At 40.5% G+C, this 25,154-nt stretch overlaps 1 protein-coding gene across 1 annotated transcript in view; it reads right to left on the bottom strand.

The window, feature by feature from the left end:
* Window positions 1–18,965, bottom strand: part of LOC132792522 (zinc finger protein ush) — a 60,913-nt gene extending 41,948 nt beyond the window's left edge. The window contains exon 1 of the mRNA XM_060801971.1: window positions 17,739–18,965. Within this exon, the coding sequence (XP_060657954.1) occupies window positions 17,739–17,781 (43 nt within the window). The 5' untranslated portion in view covers window positions 17,782–18,965. The remainder of the gene's footprint in view (window positions 1–17,738) is intronic.
* Between the last annotated feature and the right edge of the window lie 6,189 nt (window positions 18,966–25,154).

Below are 25,154 nucleotides of genomic sequence, written 5' to 3'. Positions count from 1 at the left end.
CTAACAATTCTTTAATTTAAATCATATCTTTCTCTTAATTATACCCTAAATATTTTACGTTTAATTATAATATCCCTAGTTACATGTTTATAAATTAACGAATTCATCAGTGAACATTTCTTTTATTTTCTGACAAACCTTTTATGAGGGAGAAGCTTAATTTTTTCGTTCAGTTCTATCTTTCCTTATCAAAAATTTATTTAAATATATTTTTTTTTAGCATTTTTAAGCTATATATTTACCTGGTTTTAAAGTTTGACCTAGTTTTTAAAGTCTTAAACTTATATATTTACATTTTTATAAGTTAACGAATTCCTCAAATAATATTTATTTTGTTTTCCGAAAACCTTTCAAATCAAATAATATGAAACAATAGCTTAGTCTCTCTCTGTCTCTTTCTATGTATTTCTGCATAAGTCTTTCAAATTTCCCCCAATATAACAACTAGTTTTGATACAGGGCAATTGGTAGTCGATCAGTCGCGTTATGCTTTACTTATTTGCGTATGTAAAGTTTAACAAAAAATGAATTTCAGTTGTTGTTATCGCTGCGGCTATCTGCGGCTCAGTTGAGTTGAGTTGAGTTGAGTTGAGTTCAGCTCAGCTCAGTTCGATTTAGTTCGGTTTGCTGCGGTTTTTATGTCCGCCCACAAATTTATATGGCCTGCGATAAGTGCGATAAAGCGAGTACACACACACATATGCGTACACACACACATACATATATTAACTATGCTATATGGTATGTGCATATTCGCTATACATTTGTGCGGGAATTATCGAGAAGAGGGGTAGGAGGGGGCAAAAAGAGTTCAAAAGATGTCCAAAAACGTGGCGATAAAGGGCAACAAGCCCGCATCCCAAAAAGCAACTGAAACAACACAACAGCTCAAAAGAGGCCAAAAACAAAATGGCGACGCTGCTGGCAGCTGATTGGTCGACTGGCAATTGTCTTATCAGCGCGAGATATCAGCGCCGGCGCGAAAAACTGATAAGATAAGCATTCTATTGTGCTGGGCAATTGAATCGCTAAGACTTGGGGGAATGCATTAGAGAGAAGAGAGAGGGGGAGAGGAGAGGGACAGACAGCTCTTGGCACTTCCTGATGCGCCCCTCGCACGCGACATTTTAATTAAAATATTAAAGCAAAGAAAATGAAAATCGATTCGAGTCGCTTCGCTTCGCTTCAATTCGCGTCGACAGCTAATTGGCAGTTGAAAATTTGAAATTTGGAAGTCAAAAGTCGGCTGCACAATCACTTTTCCTGTTGCCTCGCGTTGGGATTCATATTTATCATGCAACATTGCAACAACAACTACAACTGCCACAGCATAAAAATGTAAAGGAAGAGAAAAAAAAACACGTTGCAAATCCAATCAGAATTGCACAAGGGAAATGGAGTTGCAATCTCCCATTGTTGTTGTTGCTATTGTTATTATGGCTGTGGCAAAGCAATGGAAGTTGCCACAAAATCGGCATCAATTTAATATGGCAGCGAACGCGAAACGAGAAGATGGAAACAGAGAAGGAGAAGGAGAAGGAGTGCCCCAAAATGATTTCAATGCAATTCGCACCTCATAAATCACGAAACGTGTCCCAAGTGCACGGCCAAAAAGAAGTTTGGCTAGAAAAGATTGCAACAGAGGCAGCAACATTGGCAACAGCAGCAGGTCAGGAAATAGCGAGCGGAGAGAGGGGGGCAAAGGGCAGTGTTAGGTGGGATAATGCGACCAAACCGAAGCAGACTCAGCGACTCTTGCTTCAATTTGTTGGCCAACGGGAAAGAAACTGAAAGAAAACTATGGGAACAGCTCAGATACTCAGCTATTTGATGCATTCAATATCGCAAGCTGATCCGAATATTGCAGGCTTTGCATTTCTTTACTACTTTTTGGGTGAGCGTGCTCGACTGCGAACAACTCTAAACCAAATTTACACTCTCTGAGGAGTTGAATATTCATAGTAATATTGTACTTACAGAATTTAACACGTGTTAAGCTGTTCGGAGTAAAATTTAAATAGATTTACTTTACTTTAAGAGCGAGTGTGCTCGTCTGCTAGACACTAAAATAGTTTATTAAGTAGTCGAAACTTTAATTGAATTAAATTTAATAGAACTGTAATCAAATAGTCTGTAATTTATTACAGTTCAATATTTCAATCATAATTTAGACTATGTAAAATACTATTGAAATTAATAAATTATAATAAAATATGTGATGCTGAAATGTAAATTTGGAGAAATTTGACACAATGCTAATACAAAGGTGATTTAATAAAATATATATAAAATAATAGTTGTAGCATTTACTAATAACTCATTATTTTCCAAATCTGTCTTTAAAGAAATTTAAATAAAATCTTTAGTAATTTCATGTCATCAGAACATACATAGATTAATTTTTGCTTTAGCTTTCTATATTCTTCAATCTTCAATATAAAATAAATTATGCTCTGCCTTTCTATATTCTACACTCATCTATATCAACCTTTATTTATCATAATCAAGTTAATCTATATAATTTATGCTGTTTTTTAAGTGTCCCTATAAACCTTTCTTTTGGCTATCATAATGCAAGTTCTTCTCAAACTCAACTGCTTTGTCTGACTGATATAAGTTGGCGTAAGACGAACAGTTAGATGATTGTTAAGTGGTTGCCATTGGCGAATTAACAGCTAGAGAGAGAGAGAGAGGGGAGGAAGTGAGGTCAATTGGCACTAGGCTGGGGATTGGGGCTATGGAATGTGTGGCCATTAATTGAAAATGCCTCGACTAGCTAAAACCAAAGTCAAGGCAAAAGCAAAAGCAGTTAAGCGCAGTCTCGAGAGAGTTAAGAAGTTGAGGCTAAAATGAAAGATGGTGTCGAATCGTGCCCAGCTTGAAGTTGATCCACACACACAGTCACACACACACACTGGCACACCAATCATGATGGCATGCAAACGTAGCGAGTGTGCAACGCCCCTAGAAGATGAAGAAGAAGAAGAAGAAGCTGCACTTGAACTGAGCAACTGAGCAACTAAAACTGGAGCTCAACTTCGAGGTTCTCGCTGGCTGCTCGTGCTGCGGGCTCGCTTATAAGCTGCTGATGATCTCCAGCTGATGCGCGGCGCTGATGCTGTAGCAATGAGGCAATGAGGCAACTGCAAACTGCAGCCAACGAGCCGTGAAAGTGTTATAATGCCAGTCAAGAGAGAGAGAGAGAGAGAGAGAGGAGAAGAGAGGAGAAGAGAGGAGAGGAGCCATGTTTGGCTTGGGCTTTAGTTCTGCATGCTGTTGTGTGTCATATCATAATCACAATCGCTAAATAGACCACGCCCATATGCGGTCAAGCGTTGCCCCCTTCCCCCCTGCGCAAAACAGCAAAGTAAATCACAGTCGAGCATTCGAATATCGATATTTCGCATACAAATAGAGCTCTCTCGCAGTGGGTGCTCAATTCGTGCAGCTACAAATTGTGACTCTAAAGGAGCCAGAGACTGAAGATTGCAAACACTGAAGACTGAAGACTGACCCCAGCTGAACCAGCACGTTGTTGTTGTTGTTATTGTTGCTGTAATAAACGTGGCTCGAACTATTTGGCAAAACAAAATTAACACCTTTTCAGCTGCTTGAGCTGCCTCCTGCTGTTTGTTGTTGCACGAGCTGATTTTGCATTTCAGATGTGGCAGAGAAAGAAGCGAAACTCTGGCTGAGAATTGCGATTGCAGTTGCTGTGCTTGCTGCTGTGGTTGCTGCTGCCTAATTGGCATGCTAAACAAGCTGCGTTCAACACGATCTACCAGGCGTATCAGAGACGGACGGACAGACAGACAGACAGGCGGAGCGCAGTGTCATTGTCATTGTCGTTGCTTGTTTGTTGCCTAAATGCGACCATTGAATTGGCGTCCCAACTCGACATTAGTTTCACACGAACGCCCACACAGCAGCCAAAGAGGGGAAGGAAGAGGAAAGAGGAGGAACAGCAGCTGGACAGACAACCAAAGCAAAGCAAAGCGTGGAAAGACTGACGATGGCCATCTCAAGAGACCCCGCTTATTAGCCTCGGCTTTGGCATTCCCTTTTGGCAACATTCAACAGGCGAACCAACCAAAAAAATCGAGAGTGAGAAAATGCAGAGCTTATCAATTTCCCAGATGCCACTTTTCCTTTGTTTCTCTCCCACTCGAAATAATACTCAATTTTAATAATAATAATAATACCAAAATAGAGGTGGAGAACTATTGACACTATTGATAATTGAGCGCTATCGAACTACAATCGATACACGACATAATTATCATGACTACTGTAAAGAATGCAATACAAGCGATAATACGTTAAAATTAGAATGTCAGGCGATATTATCGCACTATCGATGTCTCAAAATTTACTATCGTTGAATATCGATGGCGCCCACTATCAATAGTTCTCCACCTTTACTATCGATAGTAGAAACCACTTATGGTAACCAAAGTCACATCTTGCGCGATAGTCGATGACTATCGATAATTGAGCGCTATCGAGCTACAATCGATACACGACACAACAATCTTGACTACTGCAAATAATTCAATAAAAGCGATAATACGTCAAAACATGAATGTCAGGCGATATTATCGGCGACAATCGATGTCTCAAAATTGAATTTCGATGGCGCCTACTATCGATAGTTCTCCACCTATACTATCGATACCATATCTATGTTTGCTTACTATCGATATTACTATCTACTATCGATGTTACTTACTATCGATAGTTTTCCACCTCTACTATCGATAGTAGAGACCACTTCAGGTAACCAAAGTCACATCTTGCGCGATAAATTGGCTAATAAACAAATCGCAAATCGCGTCGAATATCAAGTAGAAATACCACAAAAAAAAAAGAGGAGAAAAAACCCTAGCAAATACTGAGAATTACGTGGCCCCCAAATGAGCGATAAGCAAAGGCGAATTTTGTTTTCACAAACGTTTGCCAGAGAGTGGTGCAACACAGCCACAGCCAGAGCAACAGCAGCCACCACAGCACCAACAACAGCAAGAGCACATATGGATATGCATGACAGATAACAGCTCAACAGAAATTGAAGTCGAAAACACACACAGCAAACAACAAAAAGCTAAATCAGCGCTACAAAATCAGCTAAAAAACAAAAATAAAAACCCAGGCGACAGTTGCCCCCGCTCTCCCCTCCCTCTGTCACTCTGTCGCTCTCTCACTCAGTCTGTTGTCTCGCTCTTTTCAGCTGGACAACGAGGAGGCCCAACATTTTGGATAACAAACTCAAGATATGCACTCACTCGAAGTCGCAGTCGAAGCTCTTTTACCTCAGCTCAGACTGTCCTTTGGCTGCTTTGTTGCCTTACATTATGACGCCAAATGTTGCTGCCCAGGCCGCCCAAGGTTCAACTGTTGCTGTTGCTGTTGAACGTTGAAGAGTCGCCTCAGAGCTGCGAGAGTTGCGAGGCTTCGCTTCACTTCGCTTCGTTTTACTTGCCTCGACGATGCTCTGGAACGCGCGCTTATCGCGTTCTTCTTACTGCTGCACTCAACGCTAATCTACATGGAATTATCGCCACACACACAACTTCCACGCTGGCTATGAGTCGAGAGACTCTTCTCTCTCTCACTCTCCCGCTCGAGACATTGAAAATTAGCGTCGCCAAGTGAATCATGCGGCTTGGCATGCCGGTTCATGGATAAGCAGCAGAAGAAGAAGAAGGCAAGCGTCGCTGCACTTATAAAATAATTATAAGCAGTCGAATTAGCCATCTCTCTCCCTTTCCCTTTCTCTCTCTCGCGCTGTGGCGCTTCACCTGCCCCACAAACCAAAGAAAAAAAGGTTTGCTGCGGCGCCAAGTTATCGTCCCTTGGCCATTTCGAGCGCGTCTTTATCAGCGGCTGAAATGGGATATGAAAAGTGGATAGTGACATTGAAGCGATAGAGCCACAAAATAATGCGGGCAATGCCAACTCTATTCTGAAGTGGAGACTCGAATCTGAATCTGAAGCTGCAGTCAGCGGAGTCTCTCTTTTTGGGGGGCCGATTCAGAATTCCTTTTTTCGCGCTGTAATCGACAAAAATGCCTTTAACTTTGACGTTGACGTCGCGCGCGTTTTCTAATCGCTGACCTCGATCTGCACAGAGAGACATTAAACACAGAGACAGAGACGGAGATAAAGAGAGAGAGAGACAAAGTCGGGGCATGGCAACCGAAATTCCGAATTCCGAAGACCAAAAACCGAACCGAACTGAAATCAAAATCGAAAAGCAAACGAAATAATGACAGGCAATGAAAATGAATGTAAAGCACAAAACAAATGCCATGCAATGTACCACGTAAATCATAAATGCTATCAGTCCAAGAGATCGACAAACGGATGCTCTGCTCCAGAAGCAGCAGCAGCAACAGCAGCAGCAACAACAAACATAATTAAGAGCAAAGAGACAGCAGCAGACGATGCTGAAACTGAAACTGAAGCACAAACCAAATGACGACCGACCAAACGATAGATAGATAGATGGATGGCTCGACTCTACACCCCGCTCTCCCTTCTCTGCCCTCTCTCTCTCTCTGCTCTGACATCTCCTCAGCCCACCAGCGACTAATGGCTGCCATATCAGCACCAACAACAGCACCAGACCGTGCCAGCAATTCAGTCAGTCAGTCAGTTAGTCAGTCAGTCAGGCAGCGCCCAAGTCAAAGTACTATTAGCTTGTCTAGATGGGCTGCGATAGGCGACGATAAGCGGGGGGGCAAGATGAGCGATGGAAGAAGCTGCTGCTGCTTCTGCTTGATGCTGATATCAGCCAGCGAAAACAACAAGGAATTGAGCAAAACAAAGGTTCAGCTAACCAAAAGATACCCTGCAAAATGAGAGCAGCTAAAAAGTTGGATAAGCAAAAGTGAGCAAGCAATTCCTTAGTTAATTGAAGTTCTAAAGAGGCAGCTAAAAACCTCAATATTAGAGTAACTAAAATTTAAGCTAGGCATTTAAAAGAATTTAGAATTAGAAGTAAGACTGTTCAATATTAAAGGAATTCAGAATTATAAAAAGCATCACAGTTCAATAAAATAATTGAATAAATAATAATAATAATCATTGAATAATATCAATAAAGCGAAGGCCAAACTAACCGACACTATAACAAAAAAATGATTAAATAAATTATAATTATAAGTAGACTGTTAATAAATATACATATAAGAAGACACTAATTAAATATCAAGGATAAATCAATCATAGAGTTGATTGATAAATCGAGTCTTATAAACAAATGAATATAAGAATAGCAACATCAATAATGAATGAAGTTTCCCATTCAAATATGTAATAAATGAAATAATGTATAAAGTAATTGTTATTTTTAAGCACATAAGAAAGTAAACGCAATTTAAGTTGATTAGCAAAACTATCAATTATTACAATTGACAACATTTAGTACTAAAAAGAATAGATAACAATCTATAGAAGAGAAGCTGCATTTTCAGTTCAGTTTATATTTTATAGTTTCTATTAGCTGCCATCATTAGCTTGCTTAGCAACAGGAATGCAATTTAGAAATACTTTCAAATCATCATCAAGCAAAGCTTTTGAATATAAAATGAAATGTACTTCGCCCTCAACTAATGCAGTGCATATCTTAAAATCAATATCAGCAGCCTCATCTGCACTTCAATTGCCAAGTTAGCAACCTAAAGCAGCAGCCGCGTATGAGAACAAAAGCAATTAGCTTAGAAGGCGAGAGAGAAGAGAGAAGAGAGGGAAAACCGACATCAGCGATTGGCGACAAAATGTCTTTATTTATTTTTGTTCATTTGCTCAATTTGATTTCAAATGAAATTCATATTTCGCGATGCGGATAACAACACAGAGAAGTCAACTTGCTTTCGAGGGGGCAACAAGGGAACAAGCACTCGCTGTCCTTATCAAAGCCCCGAACAAATGACGCACGACGCAAAGCGAGAGAGTAGAGGGGGGAGAAGTGGAGGAGGGAGATGCTTGGCAGATTTGAAAATGTCAACTCTGGCAGTGGAATTGTGTTTGTGTTTGTTGTTGAAATGCCAATCAATGACATCATAAATCGATGTCCACTTCAAGCAGCTCTCGGCTGACGTGGCGTATGCGCAACTTTATCTAAATGCCATTTAAGTCAAAGTGACGAAGAGAGAGAGAGGAGAAGAAGGAGAAAGAGAGGAAACCTACTTGGCTGCCCACTCAATTGTGGCAGCTTTCAGCAAGACAGTTGCGCACATTTGTGGGCCATAATTAAAATGTTTTAATGCCCAAACGCAAAGCGAAGACACAACTCGAAGTCAGCACAGCATTAAGAGCAACTTGTTGTCCGTCCACTGTCTGCTCTCCTCTGTCCGCTCTCCACTGTCCACTGTTCGTTGTCCACTTTCCACTTGGCTGGCATTCAAATTGCATGTGCGTCGGCATCCTTGAGAGGACAAGCGACTTTGTTGGAGGCTCTCGAACACGTTGTTAACATTAATTTTGCGCCCTGTGGCGACGCGCGCGCATCACAGCGTTGCAAGTGAAGCGGCAGTGAGGGAGCGGGGGGAGTGCAGCATGTTGCAAACACAGGGCGCCTAAGGACGGCGGCAATTACGCTAAACTGAACAAACAGCGAGGCTGTAAACAAACACGCATCCATCAGCAGACGCAGCAGAAGATTTTTGCAGCAGTTTCAGTTGCAGTTGCAGTTTGCTGGTTTGCAACAGGTCTTTGCCACGCAGCGTGCAAACTCGTTTCTCTCTCTCTCTGTCTGTGCCTCAACACTCTCTCACTCTTTATCCCTCCCTCGGCTCAACTGCGATTTGCTGCAGCTTGAGCAGCGCTTAATGGCGCCTGTTGCCATGTAAATTATGCTTCCTCAACACTTCAGTTTATACGCTGCCACCAACTGATAAGCGAATGGGGCAACAACGACTAAGCCAACTCTCAGCTCTTTAGGTTCATTGCTTGACTAACAGGCTTCCAAATTAGGTTCGTAGCTGACTTCCTAATTGAACTAATCCTTAAAGATGGGATTAGAATATCAAATTCACCATTTACAAATTGCTTTTCATAATTTGAAATTTATATAAGGTAATAATATGTTTAAAAATTCTATAATTTCATCTTCTATTTTCAAAAGATTACTATTTTAAGGTTTATATAATAACAATTTGCCTAAAAATAATATTACTTTAACTTCTAATATAAAACTACATTTTTAAGGTCCAACCTTAAGTAAAGAAATGTAAAAAGATAAAAGCTAGAAAGGTTCAATTTCTATATAACAACATATTGTAAATTAAAATGTGATGTTTATCAAAATTCAAAATAGATCTAGAAATATTCTAATTTGCTAGAAATTATGGATAAAAAATAAGAAAATAATTGCTATACGGTGTATGAAAAGCAACCTAATCAATATAGCAAAAATATTCCCTTGAAAAATCTGTTATATAATTCCTGACTCAATATTGGACTCTTACTTTTCTATATCAATTCATGTTCACTTACAAAATATTCCTATTTTGTAAAAACTCGAAATACACTTTTGTAAAGAGTATTCGCAGTGCGACTTGAAAGTGGGACAACTTCAAAAGTCCGCGTATCTTGTCAACTTATTTTGCCTGGACTCGAAGTCGAACTTGGACTTGAAGACGACTTGAAGGCGACGCATTGGCGACGCATTCGATTGCCGGGCAGATAGAGAAGAGAAGTATGCGCTTATAAGTAAAACTCTTCTCTACTCTACGCTCTCTCTCTCACTCTCTCTCGGGGAGTATTTGCCCTTCTCGCCTGAGCTGAATCCACGTGTTGTGCGCATATCGCAGTATCATAATGGAAGACGAGACTCTGAGGCTGGCATTTAGATAACAAGTGGCGGCGAGGCAGAACTCAGGCTGTGTTGCATCTGCATCTCTCTTTGCATTATCTGCGTCATCGTCATCGTCATCGTCGAATGCCAGTTGGCCATTCAAATGATTAGGAGCAAAGTGCTCGACGATGACGATGGAAGACAGACAGGAAAGGGAAAAGAAAGCCATCCGAAATCGAGTCATGAGCTGCTCTCAATAATTGAGTTTGTCAAAATTGTCGAGACGATGTGTAAGAGGAAGAAAGGGAAGAGAGGAAGAAGAAGAAGTTATCGATAACAAGAGATCGCCGTCGTCGTATCTGACAAACATAATTCGAAATTGAGCTAATGAGATTTTTGTGCTGATGACGCGATTCCCCTTCCCAATAAAAAAAAAGAATGAGACCACTTTATTTCTACTTTGATTTTCTTTTCTTTTTTTGGCAACAGACTGCGATAGTCATCAAATGAAACAACTACTCCCCACTCCCCCTCTGCCCGTTTAGTTGTGGCACAACATGTCGCGAACTCGTTCGTTTCCATTTGGGAACATGAATGATTCGTTTTTAATCTTTGATTCAATTTCTTCGTGTGTACTTTACTCAGTCTGTCTCGCTCTCGCTTATTGCCTTCTGCCTTCCTCCTGCTTTGCTTCTGCTTCAGCCAAGACGCGAACCGAGAGATAAACAAAATGGCCACCGATGAACGGAGGGGAAAGGAGGGGGGTCAAATGCCTATCGTTGTTTGTGATCGGCGCAAAGCTAATGGCATAAATAGATTTCATATTGTGCTCCCCCCCCTTCGCCCCTCCCACACACCCCTCGCGACTGCTTGCAGACTTAATTACACACACAAACACACACCCATACACTGAAGGGTGGCAAGAGGGGGAGGAGGGGGGACAGTGCTGCCCTGCGTTGCCTGCGTTGTTTTTTGATCAGCACATAAAATCTAGAAATATATTTTTATGGATTTTTAATCGATTGCCGCCGCTTGCGAGACACGACGACGCGTCGCAGTCGCAGAGCTTTCGAGTTGGAGTTGGAGTTGAACGTGGGGCACACACAAAGGCGGCAGCAGTGTGGCAACAACAACAGCAGTGTGTGGCAGGCAGCAACGTCGCCAGCAAAGCAACATTTAAACTGCCTGCCATTCATTTTGTTTGATTGCTGTGCGTAAATAGAGCTACTCTACACATGGGGAGGGGGAGGGGCAAGGGGGTAATCAGCGAGTGGAGACATCGAGAGACAAACGTCGCGCGTCGTTTATCGTGTAATTAGTTTGCTGCAGCGCCTCCCTCTTCCCCTCCTCTCCCGCTCCTACCTCGATTCCCAATTGAGACATCCCAATTTTGGTTTAGGTTACCTTGCTGCCCCGCCTCCCTGCCTCCCCTGTGCCCCCTGTTCACCCGCCCACCTGCCTTATCTCTAATGACAAATGTTTGCTTAAAAATCTTTTAATTGCACTTGTTTTGGCTTCAGTTTCAGTTGCTGCTCGTCTCCTGATAAGCCAAATTAATCGCAGCACTTAAATTTTCATTTTGAAATGGGAACTCAAAGTGCGCCCCCCACTTGAGGGGGGCGAAGGGAGGTAGGGGGAGACATGCCAAGTATAAATTTAATCAATTTATCGCCCAAACGGAAAGAGGGAAGAAGTTCGAGCACAAAATGCTTGTAATTAATAATTGATTGATGAGCGAGATGCAAAAAGCGAGAAAGAAAGAAAGAAAGAGAAACTTGCGACCACCGGGGGATTAAGAAGAGCGAGTTCTAAGCCTGAGAGTGAAGAGGAGAATTATCTGATCCGATGCGATCCGATCCGGTTGCCGTTCCTCTGGTCTCTGGTCTCTGGTCAATTAAACAGCGAGTGAAGCGGACAACCGTTGCTGTTGCTGCTTCCCAACTGATCGCTGGGAATAGATAATAGGACCTCGAGTGAACTTTATTTCAAGATAAGACGCAACGCAAGAGATTGATAAAGAAAGGCCCCAAACGAAATTGAACAGCGGCTGCTTGCTGACAATGACGAGCCACATCAGCCACATCGACATCGACAACGAGGCATCAACTTAATTAAGTGGGTGGAGGAATACGTAGAAGAAGCGAAGATGATAATCTCCGATGATGTTTTGCGCGGCACGAAATTGAAATCGAATCGGCGAATCTAAAGTGGACTCAAGCAAACTCGATCTACATACGTGGAGAGAAGAGAGAAGAGAGAGAAGGAGAGGAGAGTTCTCCTCTCTTTGCCCTTCAGCCAATTATTTATGTGGAGCAACGTCATAGTAGAGGCCACCGATAACGATAGCGATTATCTTCGAAAAGTCAGGCGAAAAAACGAAACGAAAAAAAGTCCAAGTCGGAGCACTTCAAAATGTTGCGCTGGGGGAAAAGTACCCGATGTCCCGCTTGCGATAAAGTGTCCGAAATATGAGAATTTCAGATTCCCACCATGATATTCCTACACACACACACACACTAGAACACAAAGAGCAGACACGTTGCGGAAGCGACCCTCGCGATAAAGGCAAAAAGCAAAAGCGAGCGTCGAAATCAGTGCACACTGCGGCTAGCCTATAACCGATAGTAATCGCGATAGTGATTAGAGCTGGACAACCGAAGACTCAAGAGTGAAGAGGGAAGAGTGACTAGGGGAAGCGAAGCATGAACTGACAAAGATTTATGGGAAGCGACGTCTTATCAATGCGACCAGGCGACAGTCGATTCTTATTTCGAATCAAAGCGAGCGCTGACGACCCGCTATAGTCCCCTCTCCCCCCTCTTGGTTGCCCCCTCTCCCTAGCTGATGATTGCCGATTTAGATTGGAGCCCACTTTTGGGGCGGGAATGGAACTGATATCTAATGGCATCGCCGACAAATGCGAGCGACCAACGAAAATTAATTAGGCGTGCGCAACGATAGCGGGTCTTCCCCTTCCCTCCCTCCCTCCCTACACCCCTCTTCTATCTCTTTCCACTGACAGTTGCCAAAATCATCAACAGCTCGAATTAAGCCAAGTCCGAGTTGGAATCGCAAACCGAGTCCGAAGCAGATCGCTGTCGATAGCAGACACAACAAGCAATATTGCCATATCTCTAGGAAAATGCACTGAGAGAAATTCTAAGTTAATATTGAGGACAACAATTTGTGAGTAGAGTTTTCGAAAATAAATTTCAAAGCTTGAACTGAACTGATCCTGAAAATCTCCTAATTCGACCTTGCTTCGTTTTGAGTTATAAATAAATAAAGTAAATTTATGAAGTACAGAGATAAACTCTAAAAAAAAAAAACAAAAGACAACAGCAAAATTGAGTTACTAATAGAATTGTTTTCAATGTTTTTATCAAGAAATGTTCAGTTAATTTTAAGAACAGCAATTTGTAAGCAGAGATTCGAAAACTAAATTTCAAAGTGTAAACTTGATAAGCAAATTTTGAAAATCTTCTAACTCGACCTTGATTCATTTTGCGTTATAAATAAATAAAGTAAATTTATTAAGTATAGAGATAAACTCTAAAAAAAAACCGAAAAGACAACAGCAAATATAGAATTGTAAAATTGAGTTATTATTATCATTGTTTTGAATGATTTTATCAAGTAAACGTGTCGATTAAATGTGAAATGAATTGATTTTTTGTTGTTTTTTCAACTGTTTTACTTAGTACACTAAGCAGAAGTGTGTTGTGTGTTGTGTATGTATTTTGTACTCGTATGTAGTTGTTATAAAGTAGTTGCTGCATACTCTCTGCTGCCCTCATCACTGCTGCTGCTGCCCCCCTCCCGGTTGCCCCCTCTATAGCCATGGCAGCTCACAATCCGACAAGCCAAATCACATTGACATTTTTATCTTTTGTTGAAAATCTTTTGAAATTGTTATAAAACAGCCAGACGACGAGCTGCAGCAACAACAGCAACAACAGAGCAACAACAAAAATTGTTTTATGTATTTTTCAGTTTTTAGTTGTCGTTGTTGCTACAATTTCTGTGTCGTTGTTTTCAGTTCATTCTCATTTTGAAGCAAAGCGCGACAATCTTGCCATCAGATCAGCTGATAAGCGCGCGCTGTACAAATCATACAACAACAACAACTTGGAACAGCTGTCCGCTTGTAGATAGCTGCGTGTTGTTGTAATTGCTGTTTGGCTTTTTTCTCTGCTTTTTTAGCTTTTTTTGTTAGTGTTGTTGTTGCTTTTGCTGTGTGTGGTTGTCTCTCAAAATGACTACAAAACATTATCGCCGCCTGGGCATCAAATTTCAAGTTTATTTCGATTTCATTGACGATTAGAACAGCGATTCGAACACAACCCCTCAATGTCCCCTCTGCCTCTTAACCCCCTTACTTATATGGCAATGATTACTCAGCAATCTAAGATCTTGACTCGCCTGGCATTCCAATGCACAAAGTCACGCTGCCCAAACTTGAGTTCCTTCATCATTATCACATATCGCGATGTCATATACAGAGTACAAAACTATATTATTCTATTCCTGCTCTCTCTATCTTTATTTTCGGCTGTTTGCAGTGCAGCTATTTTTAGCCAAATGCCACAACGAACAACGAACAACGATGCCAGCGATCTTATCTCTTCACATACTGAATGCTTGAGATTAAAAGAATTCCATTTCCATTTCATTCCAATTTCGATTTCGATTGCAGTAATCGCTGCACATAGTATTCGCTATCAGATCAACTCATCAATCATTGTTGTGCTGCTTGTTTTCATTGATAAATGTGTGCTTATAAATATTTGCACTCTGAGCTACAAGCCTAAAATAACTTTGTACTAAGTCCGAGTATCTTTGACGATGAATAAGACAATAATAAGAAATGTCTACAATATTGACTTCTTATTTTTAGTAAAATTTGTTATTTATAAAGTCATTCACGTATATGTTTTTATCGCTCAAATGGAAAAATAAGCTTTACACCTGTCATAAAAATTGTCTAAAATAATTGAATTTGAATTTCACAGAGTTTTTTTTAGAAGTGTTTTGCACAAGAATAAAAATGTATTTCCAAATCCGAGTTTCCCCATCACTTTATGCATCTAAAGTTTTGTTACAAATCTTATTTTGATTTTTTAGAATGTATATTACTATTACTATAAATATTATAGTAAGATTATTTCCCTTTCTATAGAAAAGTATTATTTTGAACTTTTAATTGTGAAATGCAAATTTTTAAGTTACAAATATGTTCCTCGAATGCTTGCATTCATCTTAAATTGATACCGAATATCTCAAAATCGAGCTCTCATATATGATTATTTTCAATTTCAATTTTGAAGTTACAAAAATTCTCCTATAATGATTCGCATTCGCCTAAAACGTCTACAATATTCTAAATAAGATTATTATTAATTTCAATTTTGAAGAATTACCCCTATAACGATTTGCTTTCGCCTAAAATTGCTAGCGAGTATCTGCGAGTCGAGCAGACTCGTTTTAAAGCTTGCTCATTATTCTAAATATGATACCACACATTTATTTATAGCGACGACTGCTTTTTTGTTAGTTCCAATTCCAGTTCCATAAGCGATAAGCACTCGACTCTGACTTTGACTCTGACTCTCGATATCGCAATTGTTTTGTGGCTGTGACTCAAGACTCAAGCGTTCCCAAGTTCCTTCCCCCTACCACCCTACCACCCACCCACCCTCCCCCCTTCCACCCATGCTGCTATTGCTATCACTATCGCAGTTGATATGCAAATGTGCTGTCCAAAAAGCAACAACAACGAAAACAAAAACAAAAACAGTAAACTTAATGCGAGAAGTACAGAGAACGAAAACAACATTTTGTAATTTGTAATGCAAGTGACTGAAGTTGTTGCTGTCGTTCTCGTTGTCGTTGTCGTTGCCGTTGTTAGTTGTTATTATTGTTATTGTTATTGTTATTTATCTGCCTGCTGATATTTCCTGGTGCGATTTCAATGCAAAAACAAAAACGACATCGAAAAAAACAAGAACACAACAACGACAAACGACAAAAGCTTATCTCGCGCTTATTAAACACAATGTCAAAATGGCCAAAGCTCTCGTATCGAGAGCTTATCTCTTGCTCTCTCGCATGCATCCCCCCTTCCCCACACCTCCCCGCTTCGATGCTCGTAATTGAAGTGGACAACTCTAACGGGTAATCATCATCAGCAGCAGCACAGGGTGGCCTTGGTTAGCTATCTCTTGGTGTAACCTGAGCTTTGGCTTATCAGCAGCAGCAGCAGCAACTGCAATTGCAATACACACACTGTACACTATGTGTGTGTGTGTGTGTGTGCACAACATACCTGCTCTCGGTATCGAAGCCCCACACAAAGCAAAACGGGCCGCTTGACACGTACCCGTCGATTACTAACGGGGAGCAGCCCATCACATCATCACATGGTCACACTCAAAGAGCGAGCGAGAAATTCCAACTGGAATCCAATTCAACTGCGCCCTGAGCTCTACTTGGAAATTGTCACCCGCATGACGATGACGACGATGGCGACGGCGACAGCGACGGCAACGATGACTACGACTGTAAAATTGTGCTGGTCGTGTCTTTTGTTGGGCTCTGTTGCTTTTTGGCCAGATAATAGTACGAATAGAAGACAACAAAAGGAAAAGAGTGAGAGGAACAACACAGCTGGCAATTAACATAAAATTAGTGATAAGACGTAATTAAAATTTATAAAAAAATAAACGCAACGTTTATCTATTCGCCTGTGTCGACCTGTGGCCCACAGGGACTCGACTTTGAGTCACGACTCGACTCAACTCAACTCGAAGCTGGCGTTGCCATATCTCACCGAAAAAAAAAAAACAAAATAGAAATACAGCAAAGCGGACTACGCAATACATTTGCTTTGCACACAGTTTACGTTTTCATTGTTGTTGTTGCTGCAGTTGTGATAAAAGTTTATCGACTGCGCGCTTTTAAGCTATAGAAATTTCAACAGCAGCAGCAGCAACAGCAACAGCAACAAGAACAGAGGCAGCCATGTGGACGGCGCCGCAGCAAGTGTGCAAAAGATAAATATGCAAAGCGGCTCAGCACGACACAAGAGAGAGAAAGAGAGACGGAGAGAGAGAGAGTGTGCCTATGATAGTGTGAGCTAGAAGAAAGCGACAGCAGGTGCAGTAACAGCAACAACAACAGCTGCATAGATAAGCACACTAATTTATCGAAACTGGAGCTGTTGCTACACTAACACACACACATACAGTTGCACTCTCTGGTGTTATCCAGTGTGTACACACTTTGTGCTTGGAACATTTTATTTGCATGACTAGTGATATCATTCTTCGAGTGAAGAAAACTAAAACCCAAATCGAATTGAATCCAAGCTCAACTGAACGAAACGTGCTAACTCGACTCGACGATAAGGAGTTGAAGAAAGCTTCAGCACTCAGCTTAAGCTCCCCACAGCTCGACCGCTCGCAAAGCACGTACATTATCGATTCCAAAATGCATTCAGTGTTGTTGTTGATTGCGCGTCTCATATATCAAGCGACAAACAGCAAACAACGAAATGTAATTAGTTAATATCCCATAACAAGGTGTGGCCAATCGCCCTTCCTCACTTCCAACTCCAATCTATAACGAAATTAGCTTAAAGTCGAGTCGCAGAACAAGTTGAATTCAAGTTGACAATCGTAATCGCATAGTTTGTTGTTTTTTTTCTTTGACCCTCCCCCTCCGTCTGTCGCTTCCCCGCGCTAGTTAACAATCACAAGAACACGGAACACAGTTCGTTCACATGCTTTACTCGATATGGAAAACCCCGAAAACAAAAAGCAAAACAACAACGACGCTGACGAGCTGACAATGCTGATTTCGTCAATTTTTGAAAGCAGGTGTAAGTTATGCACTACAAATATATAAAGAGAGGGGGCAGCAAAGAGCTGCTTACACTCACCTTTATTCAACGGCTTTGGGTTCGACTGTTTGCGTCGTGACATTGTTTGCTTCCCAAATACGGCGGAGTTTTGAGCTCAGTTCAGAGAGCTGCGTTCTACATCAAATCCGCTGCATTTACATTTACCGCCGGCCACTTGCAATCTGCACACACATATAATCCACAAAAATCACCATCCACTCACTATCCACACTCTTTCACAATCCACACACGCGATACGCGATACACAAGAGATTTCCTGATTTCCAATTCGGATTGGAATGCAACGCATGCAGTTATTAAATATCAATATTTAATAATTATTCTCTGATTACAATTATTCTGTGTGACCTTTTAGCGTACATTCAATTTTTAATTAATTTTTAACGAGGCGCGCGACGATCGCGAGCAAACTACACACACACACTCAAAACTCACGTAACGTAATCGGAAACGGAATCAGATTGGCATCGCTCTGATTGGAATTCCGCACATCAATTGAGATCTTATTCCATGCTGATTAGCAATTGTTACTACTTATTGTTGTTGGTTTTATTGTCGCTTTTGCTGATGTCGCGTGTTGCTCTAAAAAGCGTCGCTGCTGAAGGTGACGACGATGATGATGACGGCGTCGGCGTAGCGTGCTTTTAACGTGTCGAAAACGAGACGAGTCGTGACGTGAGACGTGACGTTGTTGCTTTCTTTTGCGTAGCGTGGGCGAGCGACGTCCGAACAGTGCAAAGTCTTGCTCACAACTAAATTCTGCTGCCGCTGTCGTCGTCGTTGCTGCTGCTGCGCTGCTTCGTTGGAGCCAACTGCCGAAAGCTCCACGTCGCGTCGGCAGCATAAAACCGGTGGCGTCGCTACTGAGGCAGCGGCAGAGAATTGCTTTACACCCGATTCCCGATTGCGCGCGCACTCTCACAGCTTTTCCATTTTGTTTTTACTTTATTTTTCATTGCGACGCGCGCTTTGCCGTCTGTTTCGCAGCATGATAAGAATCAAAACAAAAAGCCGAAACCCGACGCATGTTTCTCACGCACTTACACCATATTTTCACTTGCCTTCACTCTAGACGTTCGTCAAGGACTTGCAACTTGTACGTTGCCATTTTCAACACTTGCAACCACATTTATTTATTGTTAATTTCATGTTTAATTCAATTTTCTAATTGACACCTGCAAGTGTGACACTACACAAAAAAAAAGTAATTTGCACGCAGCTGTTCGCAAATTCCGTGTGACCGCATGTCGCAATACGATGAAAAATATACCAGCTGATGAGCTTATAGTTTACATTGGCGCCATTTTTTGAACATCGTGCATTTTTACTGCGTAATAGAAAACATAAATATTTATAAATATAAGAAGAAGTAGTAGCTGTAGTAAAATTTATATTGTTAAGATACATATAAATGTTGTATGAGATGTGCAAAATATTGGCCCATATTACATGTATCGGTTGTCAATACAAGATGTGCAAAATACCACGGTCACGAGCTATCGATTGACCCACATCGTACGTATCGATTGTCAATAGCATAATGGTTGGCAACGCTGCCATGGTAGTTGACAGCGCGTTGGATATTTATGAAATCCCGGCATACTTTTAGGGGCTACATTTTCCGAACAATTAAAGAATTTACCTATTTAATATCGTTGAATTAATGTTGCCATATTGTTTCCCCTTTGTTGTAGGTTTTGCCACGTTAATCTATAGAAAAATGAAAATGTTTGATTTCATAAGTAAAAATTTTTGACTTATCAACCGGCATATTGAAAAAATAATATGCGGCATACTTTGGGGCGCGTCATTTAAATATAAAGTTAAGTTGGCTTACTTATAGCATTATTTTATCGGAAGATCTCGCCATGTTAGCAACCTCTGCGAATCTGTAAAAAAAAGAAACACAAATTAAAATTGGTTTTTACTTAATTAAGTAATAAATAACTATGTTGATATACATTTCATGGCAAGAAAGCCAAGTGCAATTTACAAAAAAGTTATGCATACTTTTAGGCATCCATTTTAATTGAGTGCTAATTTATCATTAGCAATTACTTCATAAAATGATGCATGCTTTCAGGCGCTTATTTTAATTGACTAATTTTTTCCATTTTCAATTAGCAATTAATTAAAACATTATTTATAGTGTTCTGATCCAAACCAATAGCAAATTTATATTTGCTAAAAATAGAATTTGACTTTGACCCGAGCTAGAGCATCTGCAGTTGTGCTTGGCACATTTCGACTACACATTTTATTCGCATTTAGGTCTTTTTTATTTTGGGTGGCTTTTTTTGTCTTCTAATTTGCACCTATTGCATTTTAATGGAAATTTTTGCGCTTTGCATTGGACGCTCATAGATTTGAAAAATGCTGACAGCACCGGAAATGAAATGCTTCCTCTCGCCAGGACAACTCGACGGGGAAAAAAGGCCATTTAGTTTGGTAGGAAGAGGTTGAATTGGAAGTTATGCATGGGCAATAAATATAAAAGAGAAAATGTGCACAATAATCCGTGCTAACATATTGCGCAGCTGATTAGCCGGCGGTTAGCATAAGTCGAGAGACTTTCCCCCTCCTCGACACTTTTAGCTGTGGTCATTTGGCTAATGAAAGATTCACAGCGTTGGCCTTCGCTGCGGTTATTCCTCTCGCCAGAGTTGCCACCAACTTTGCAGTTGTAGGCGTTGTGACTTTTTGAAGATTCCCTTATTCCATTGTTCAACTTTGCTTATAAACGACATTCGCCCAAAAACCTATAAATACCTGTATCTGTAGCTGCTTTTGTAAATGTATCTGTATCTGCATATGCATATGTATCTGTATCTGTAGCGTAATCATAGTGCATTACACCCGCAGGCAACTTCCAGGTCAAGCAACTTCCTCAGCGCGGTCAGCGAGGCCAACGCAAAAACGAAAAAAACAGCAACACAACAAAATTTAATGTTGTATCTTTGGGAATATCATTGACCCAAGGGTGCAGTTACCTTGTGTCGCTGCTGCTGTGGCGAGAGTTGCTCCTGTCAGTCAATTGTGTTTTTATTATTTTTTTGTGTTTTATTTGCGCTGTCGCAGCATTGGCCGAGTGCATTGAACCGAACCGCTCTGGCAGCCCTCGCTTTGCCTGCTGAATGCTGCCTGCTGCCGTTAACCTTGTTTGCCAGACAGACAGACTCTAGTCACACTCTCTCAATCTCATTCTCAATCTTGATTTCGATCTCGATCTTAAACTTCATCCCAATCCCAGTCATAACAACAGGCAGCTCACACGCCCCGTTAGTAAACAGATCATCATCATTGTCTTCATGAGAAGCTGCGCTTGATGATGATCATTAACGTTGTTGTCATCAGGCGGCTGCATAAATTAAAAGTGCTGATGAAATTTGCCAGATTCGTCGCATAAGCAGCCGCAGCCGCAGCAGACAAACAAACAAATCGAGCCAAGCGTAATGCAAAAAAAGCCTGGCCAAAAAGACAGTTTCCCAAAGCCAGCAACTGCAATCGGCAATCAACAGAAATTATGCATTTTATTTTTACCCACTTTGTTGTCTCTGTCTCTGTCTCACTCTCTGCCGCTTCCTTCTTGCTCTCTTTGTGCCGTTACATGACGGCGAATGCAACGCCCACAAAATGTTCGCTTTGCTTTTGCTTTGGCTCAAAGTCCAGTTGGCCAAGCGCCCTGCGATCATCTCTCATTGCCTTTCTGCGCTATTTTTAAACCAACAACAACTAAGCAAAAAATCAATGCAATAGATCTCGCTCTCTCATGATCTCTCTCTCTCTCTCTGTCTCTCACACCTCCTCTCTCGCTCTTTCTATGCCCCACTTTGCACTCTCTTCGCCTTCGACAGTCGCTAATTAAGTGTGGGGCAGCTGCCATTGCGGTAGGTTCGTTTTTTGGCGCACGCTGCGTATGATCAATCAGTGTGTTCCTCTCTCTCTGTGAACATATCACGCATACGACCCCACAGCCAATAACAATGGCAACTTTGAGGCCCTTTCGCTTATCTAGCTGGCAACGTTTAAAAGTAAACGCCGCTATTTTTAGCACAATCAAATAAGCTGATGAAATACTCAACACTCGGGCCAATTTATGGCGTTTTAAACATTTAAAACGTATTCGCAACACAAGACGAGAAGAGCTCGAACACCAGAAGAAGCCACAGCAGCAGCAACAACAATATGTTAACTGGTTTTTTTGGCCAACTCTGCTAGCTTGCCTCTTGTTTTTTTTTTTCTCTTTTTAGGGTATTGTGTTTAATCAAGGTCAGCATTGAATGCTTGCACAAGCACTAAACAAGCCACAACACAAATCTGGCTAATTGCAACAAAGGGACAATGATTAGTGGCGGATTCAAAAACAATACTTAATGGAAATTTCGTAAGGAGAAATCACGAGAACTTTGTTGTAGAAGAAATTGTAGCTAATTAAATGAATTGCGTGCAATACTAGATTGAATTAATTAAATAAATGAATCAATTTGCATTTATACTTTGTCCAAAGAGAAATTAGCAAACTAATTTACGGCTAACTTTAATTTAGAGCTGAGCTAAGATTGTTTTGTAGTTATGCTTATTGCAAAGGGAACCACAAGATAATAAAATCATATTTCAAATTCTTGAAAGTTTGGTTGCAATCAGTTAAAAACTATAAAAGTTATTTAAGAAGTACTTTTGTATGGACAAAAAAGCCTAATTACAACATATTTTAGTTGCTTTGGCTGACAATCTGGTATATTTTACACTCTATGGTATATTTTGAAAGTAGTACTATATCGAAATACTAAATATAACCCTTTGTATATTTTTCAGTATTTTTGCGGTATAATTATTCGGTATATTTTCAAATTAATATCGCACTATCCAGCGCCCTTGGTTAATTATATTATAATTATAACTATAATCATTCGCCTGCTAAACTGTATTAAAATAATTTTCAGCATTTTTGCGCACGATCTTTGGGATTTGAATTTCGAACATATTCTGAATTATGTTAAGTTTTTGCTAAAAGGATTATTAACTTTCTTATATACTTTAATATTGTGTTTATCTCAAACACATTCCGAACTACAAGAGAACTTTCTTTTTGCGTTTTACCCCTCCTTCAATAAATAATAAATATATTATTTTTACAAGCTATATTAAAGTATGCTGAAGTAGAATACTTTACGACTCTTTGATTATCATCTAAATTCACCTACTCTAATCAAATATTCAAATTTATGAAAAGTGCTCCACATAAATCAAATTGAAAGTGAGTTATCAATCTTGAGCAGCAGAAATGTTCGAGAATATTTCGCATTCATGTTTGAAGTTGTTTATTATGCTGGCTGGCTCAAGTACTTGCCTCAGCACTTGTCTTCGCTCCCGCGATCGTTGATAACCTTCAGTTGTTACTCGCAGCTCGCAGCTCGCAGCTCGCATCATTCATGCTACACATGTTGTGCCTCGCTTTGCTCGCTCCCCTTGAGAAGTCATTGGGAAGCAGAACAGAAGTCTTTCTAATCTAAAGTCTGCTAACTAAAGTAATTGTTATCCTTTCGTTTCTTTTGTTGATAATTTACTATATCTATCTTGACCTTCTGATGTCCTAATTTGAAGCACTCGCCACACGCGTGTTTGGACTTTTCCCCCTGGCCCACTTGAGTAATCGAAAGTGCTGATCGATCTAAGTAAAAATACGCAAATCATGGTGGGGATCACTTTCCTTTCCTTTTTGTGCTGCTCTAAATTATCACAACTGCAACTGATCGCACAGTGATCATTATTCAGCGATTACCTTCACCTGCTGGCCAACTAACTGGAATAATTCGTTTTTCCCCTCTCTCCATTGATCGTTGATCGTCGATCGCTGATCGATTGCGCGCACTCGCTTACGATCTATTTCCGATTTTGTGCGTTGCCCATGCCTGAGCATGACATCATTTCAAAGTTCAATTCAACTTTTCCACTTTTTGCCAGCTCAGCCAAGAGAGTTTTAAGGTTGTCGATTAACTGAGTTGTTGTCGAGTTATTGCTGTTCAGCTGATACTGTGACGACCGGCCTGCTTTACATTTTACACTCATCGAGAAAGAGACAGAGACGGAGTAAAAGAGAGCGGCGTTTATTGTAGAGGGCATTTGTCTGGGGGCTTCAGGGTCTGCGGCTGGTTCAACGTATCGTGAATTTGCGCGTTGACCTTTTAGTTGCTCGACTTGTTGTTTATTTGCTGTCTCTCATTGCTGCTTCCTCGTCGTCGTTGTCCTTGCCAAGTGCCAACGCCTCGTATGCGTGTTGAATGTTTAAGCTGAACTTAGTTGAAGGGGAATGGAAGTGGGGAAGGGGGAAAGGGAGGCAACTCTATGTTTGCGGATCATCCGATCGGATTTATGAGCTAAAAAAATGCCGCCACCCCACACAGAAGTTCACAATCACGATGCCAAAATGTGCGAATCAATGTTAATTTTCTGCTTGCTTTATTTTCGTTTAGTTTTTTCCACTCTGGACTCTGCCTTCTGCACGCTTCGCTCGTAAAAAACAACAACAAATGCATCAACCACAACAACAACAACACGAACAACAACAACGTAATAAATAAATAAATATAATAAAAATCTGGTATCTTCAATTTTTAATTATTTGTTTATGGAAACGCGTCGCGAGCTGCTAAAAATAAATAAATAGGCGACTCGATTTCTGCTCGTGCTGCGCCCCAAACAAAGAAATAAAGCCTAATAGCAACGACTAGCTAATACCCTGAAATTGTGAAAAGGCTAGCAATGAATGTAAAGTGCGTCTAAGAAGATTAAAAGTTTGTTCAACTCTGCTAGCAACTACTGTCGGGTATTGCACAGAAGTAATAAGTTACAGTGGAGTATACTCGACTATGAAATACCCGCTACACATTTTGAATAAACGGAAAACAGTTCGGTATACCACAAAAATACTGAAAATATACCAAAGGTTGCATTTTCTATATTGTTTCTTTTATACTCCAAAAAAAATTAATTTAAAAATAAACCTACTTAATATACCGCAATAAATACTGAAATATAGCAAAGGCAATATATACCACACTGTCCAAAATATACCAAATTGTTAGCGAAAAAAAAACTTCTACAATTTTTATCTGATCACAATCAAATTTTCAGGAATCATAAAGTCTTATTTTATCAAAAATCGCGACTGTAGCTTAAAAATGACGCTTGTTATTCGATTTTTGTCGAAGTAGGCGTGTCAACAATTTGAAACAATCTTTATCTTGCTGTCGAAAAAGAATTATAGCTCTATCTCTTATTGTCAGACGGACATAGCTATATCATTTCGACTGTTGACGCTGATCACCAATATATATATATTTTATAGACTCGGACATACCTCCTTCTGTCTATTACACACATTTCCTGGAGGCACAAAGCTACCCTTCTACCCTCTTGGGTAGCGGGTATAAC

Source organism: Drosophila nasuta, chromosome 2L, assembly GCF_023558535.2.
Source record: "Drosophila nasuta strain 15112-1781.00 chromosome 2L, ASM2355853v1, whole genome shotgun sequence".
Classification (NCBI taxonomy): domain Eukaryota; kingdom Metazoa; phylum Arthropoda; class Insecta; order Diptera; family Drosophilidae; genus Drosophila; species Drosophila nasuta.
This window is presented reverse-complemented; position numbering and strand designations above follow the sequence as displayed.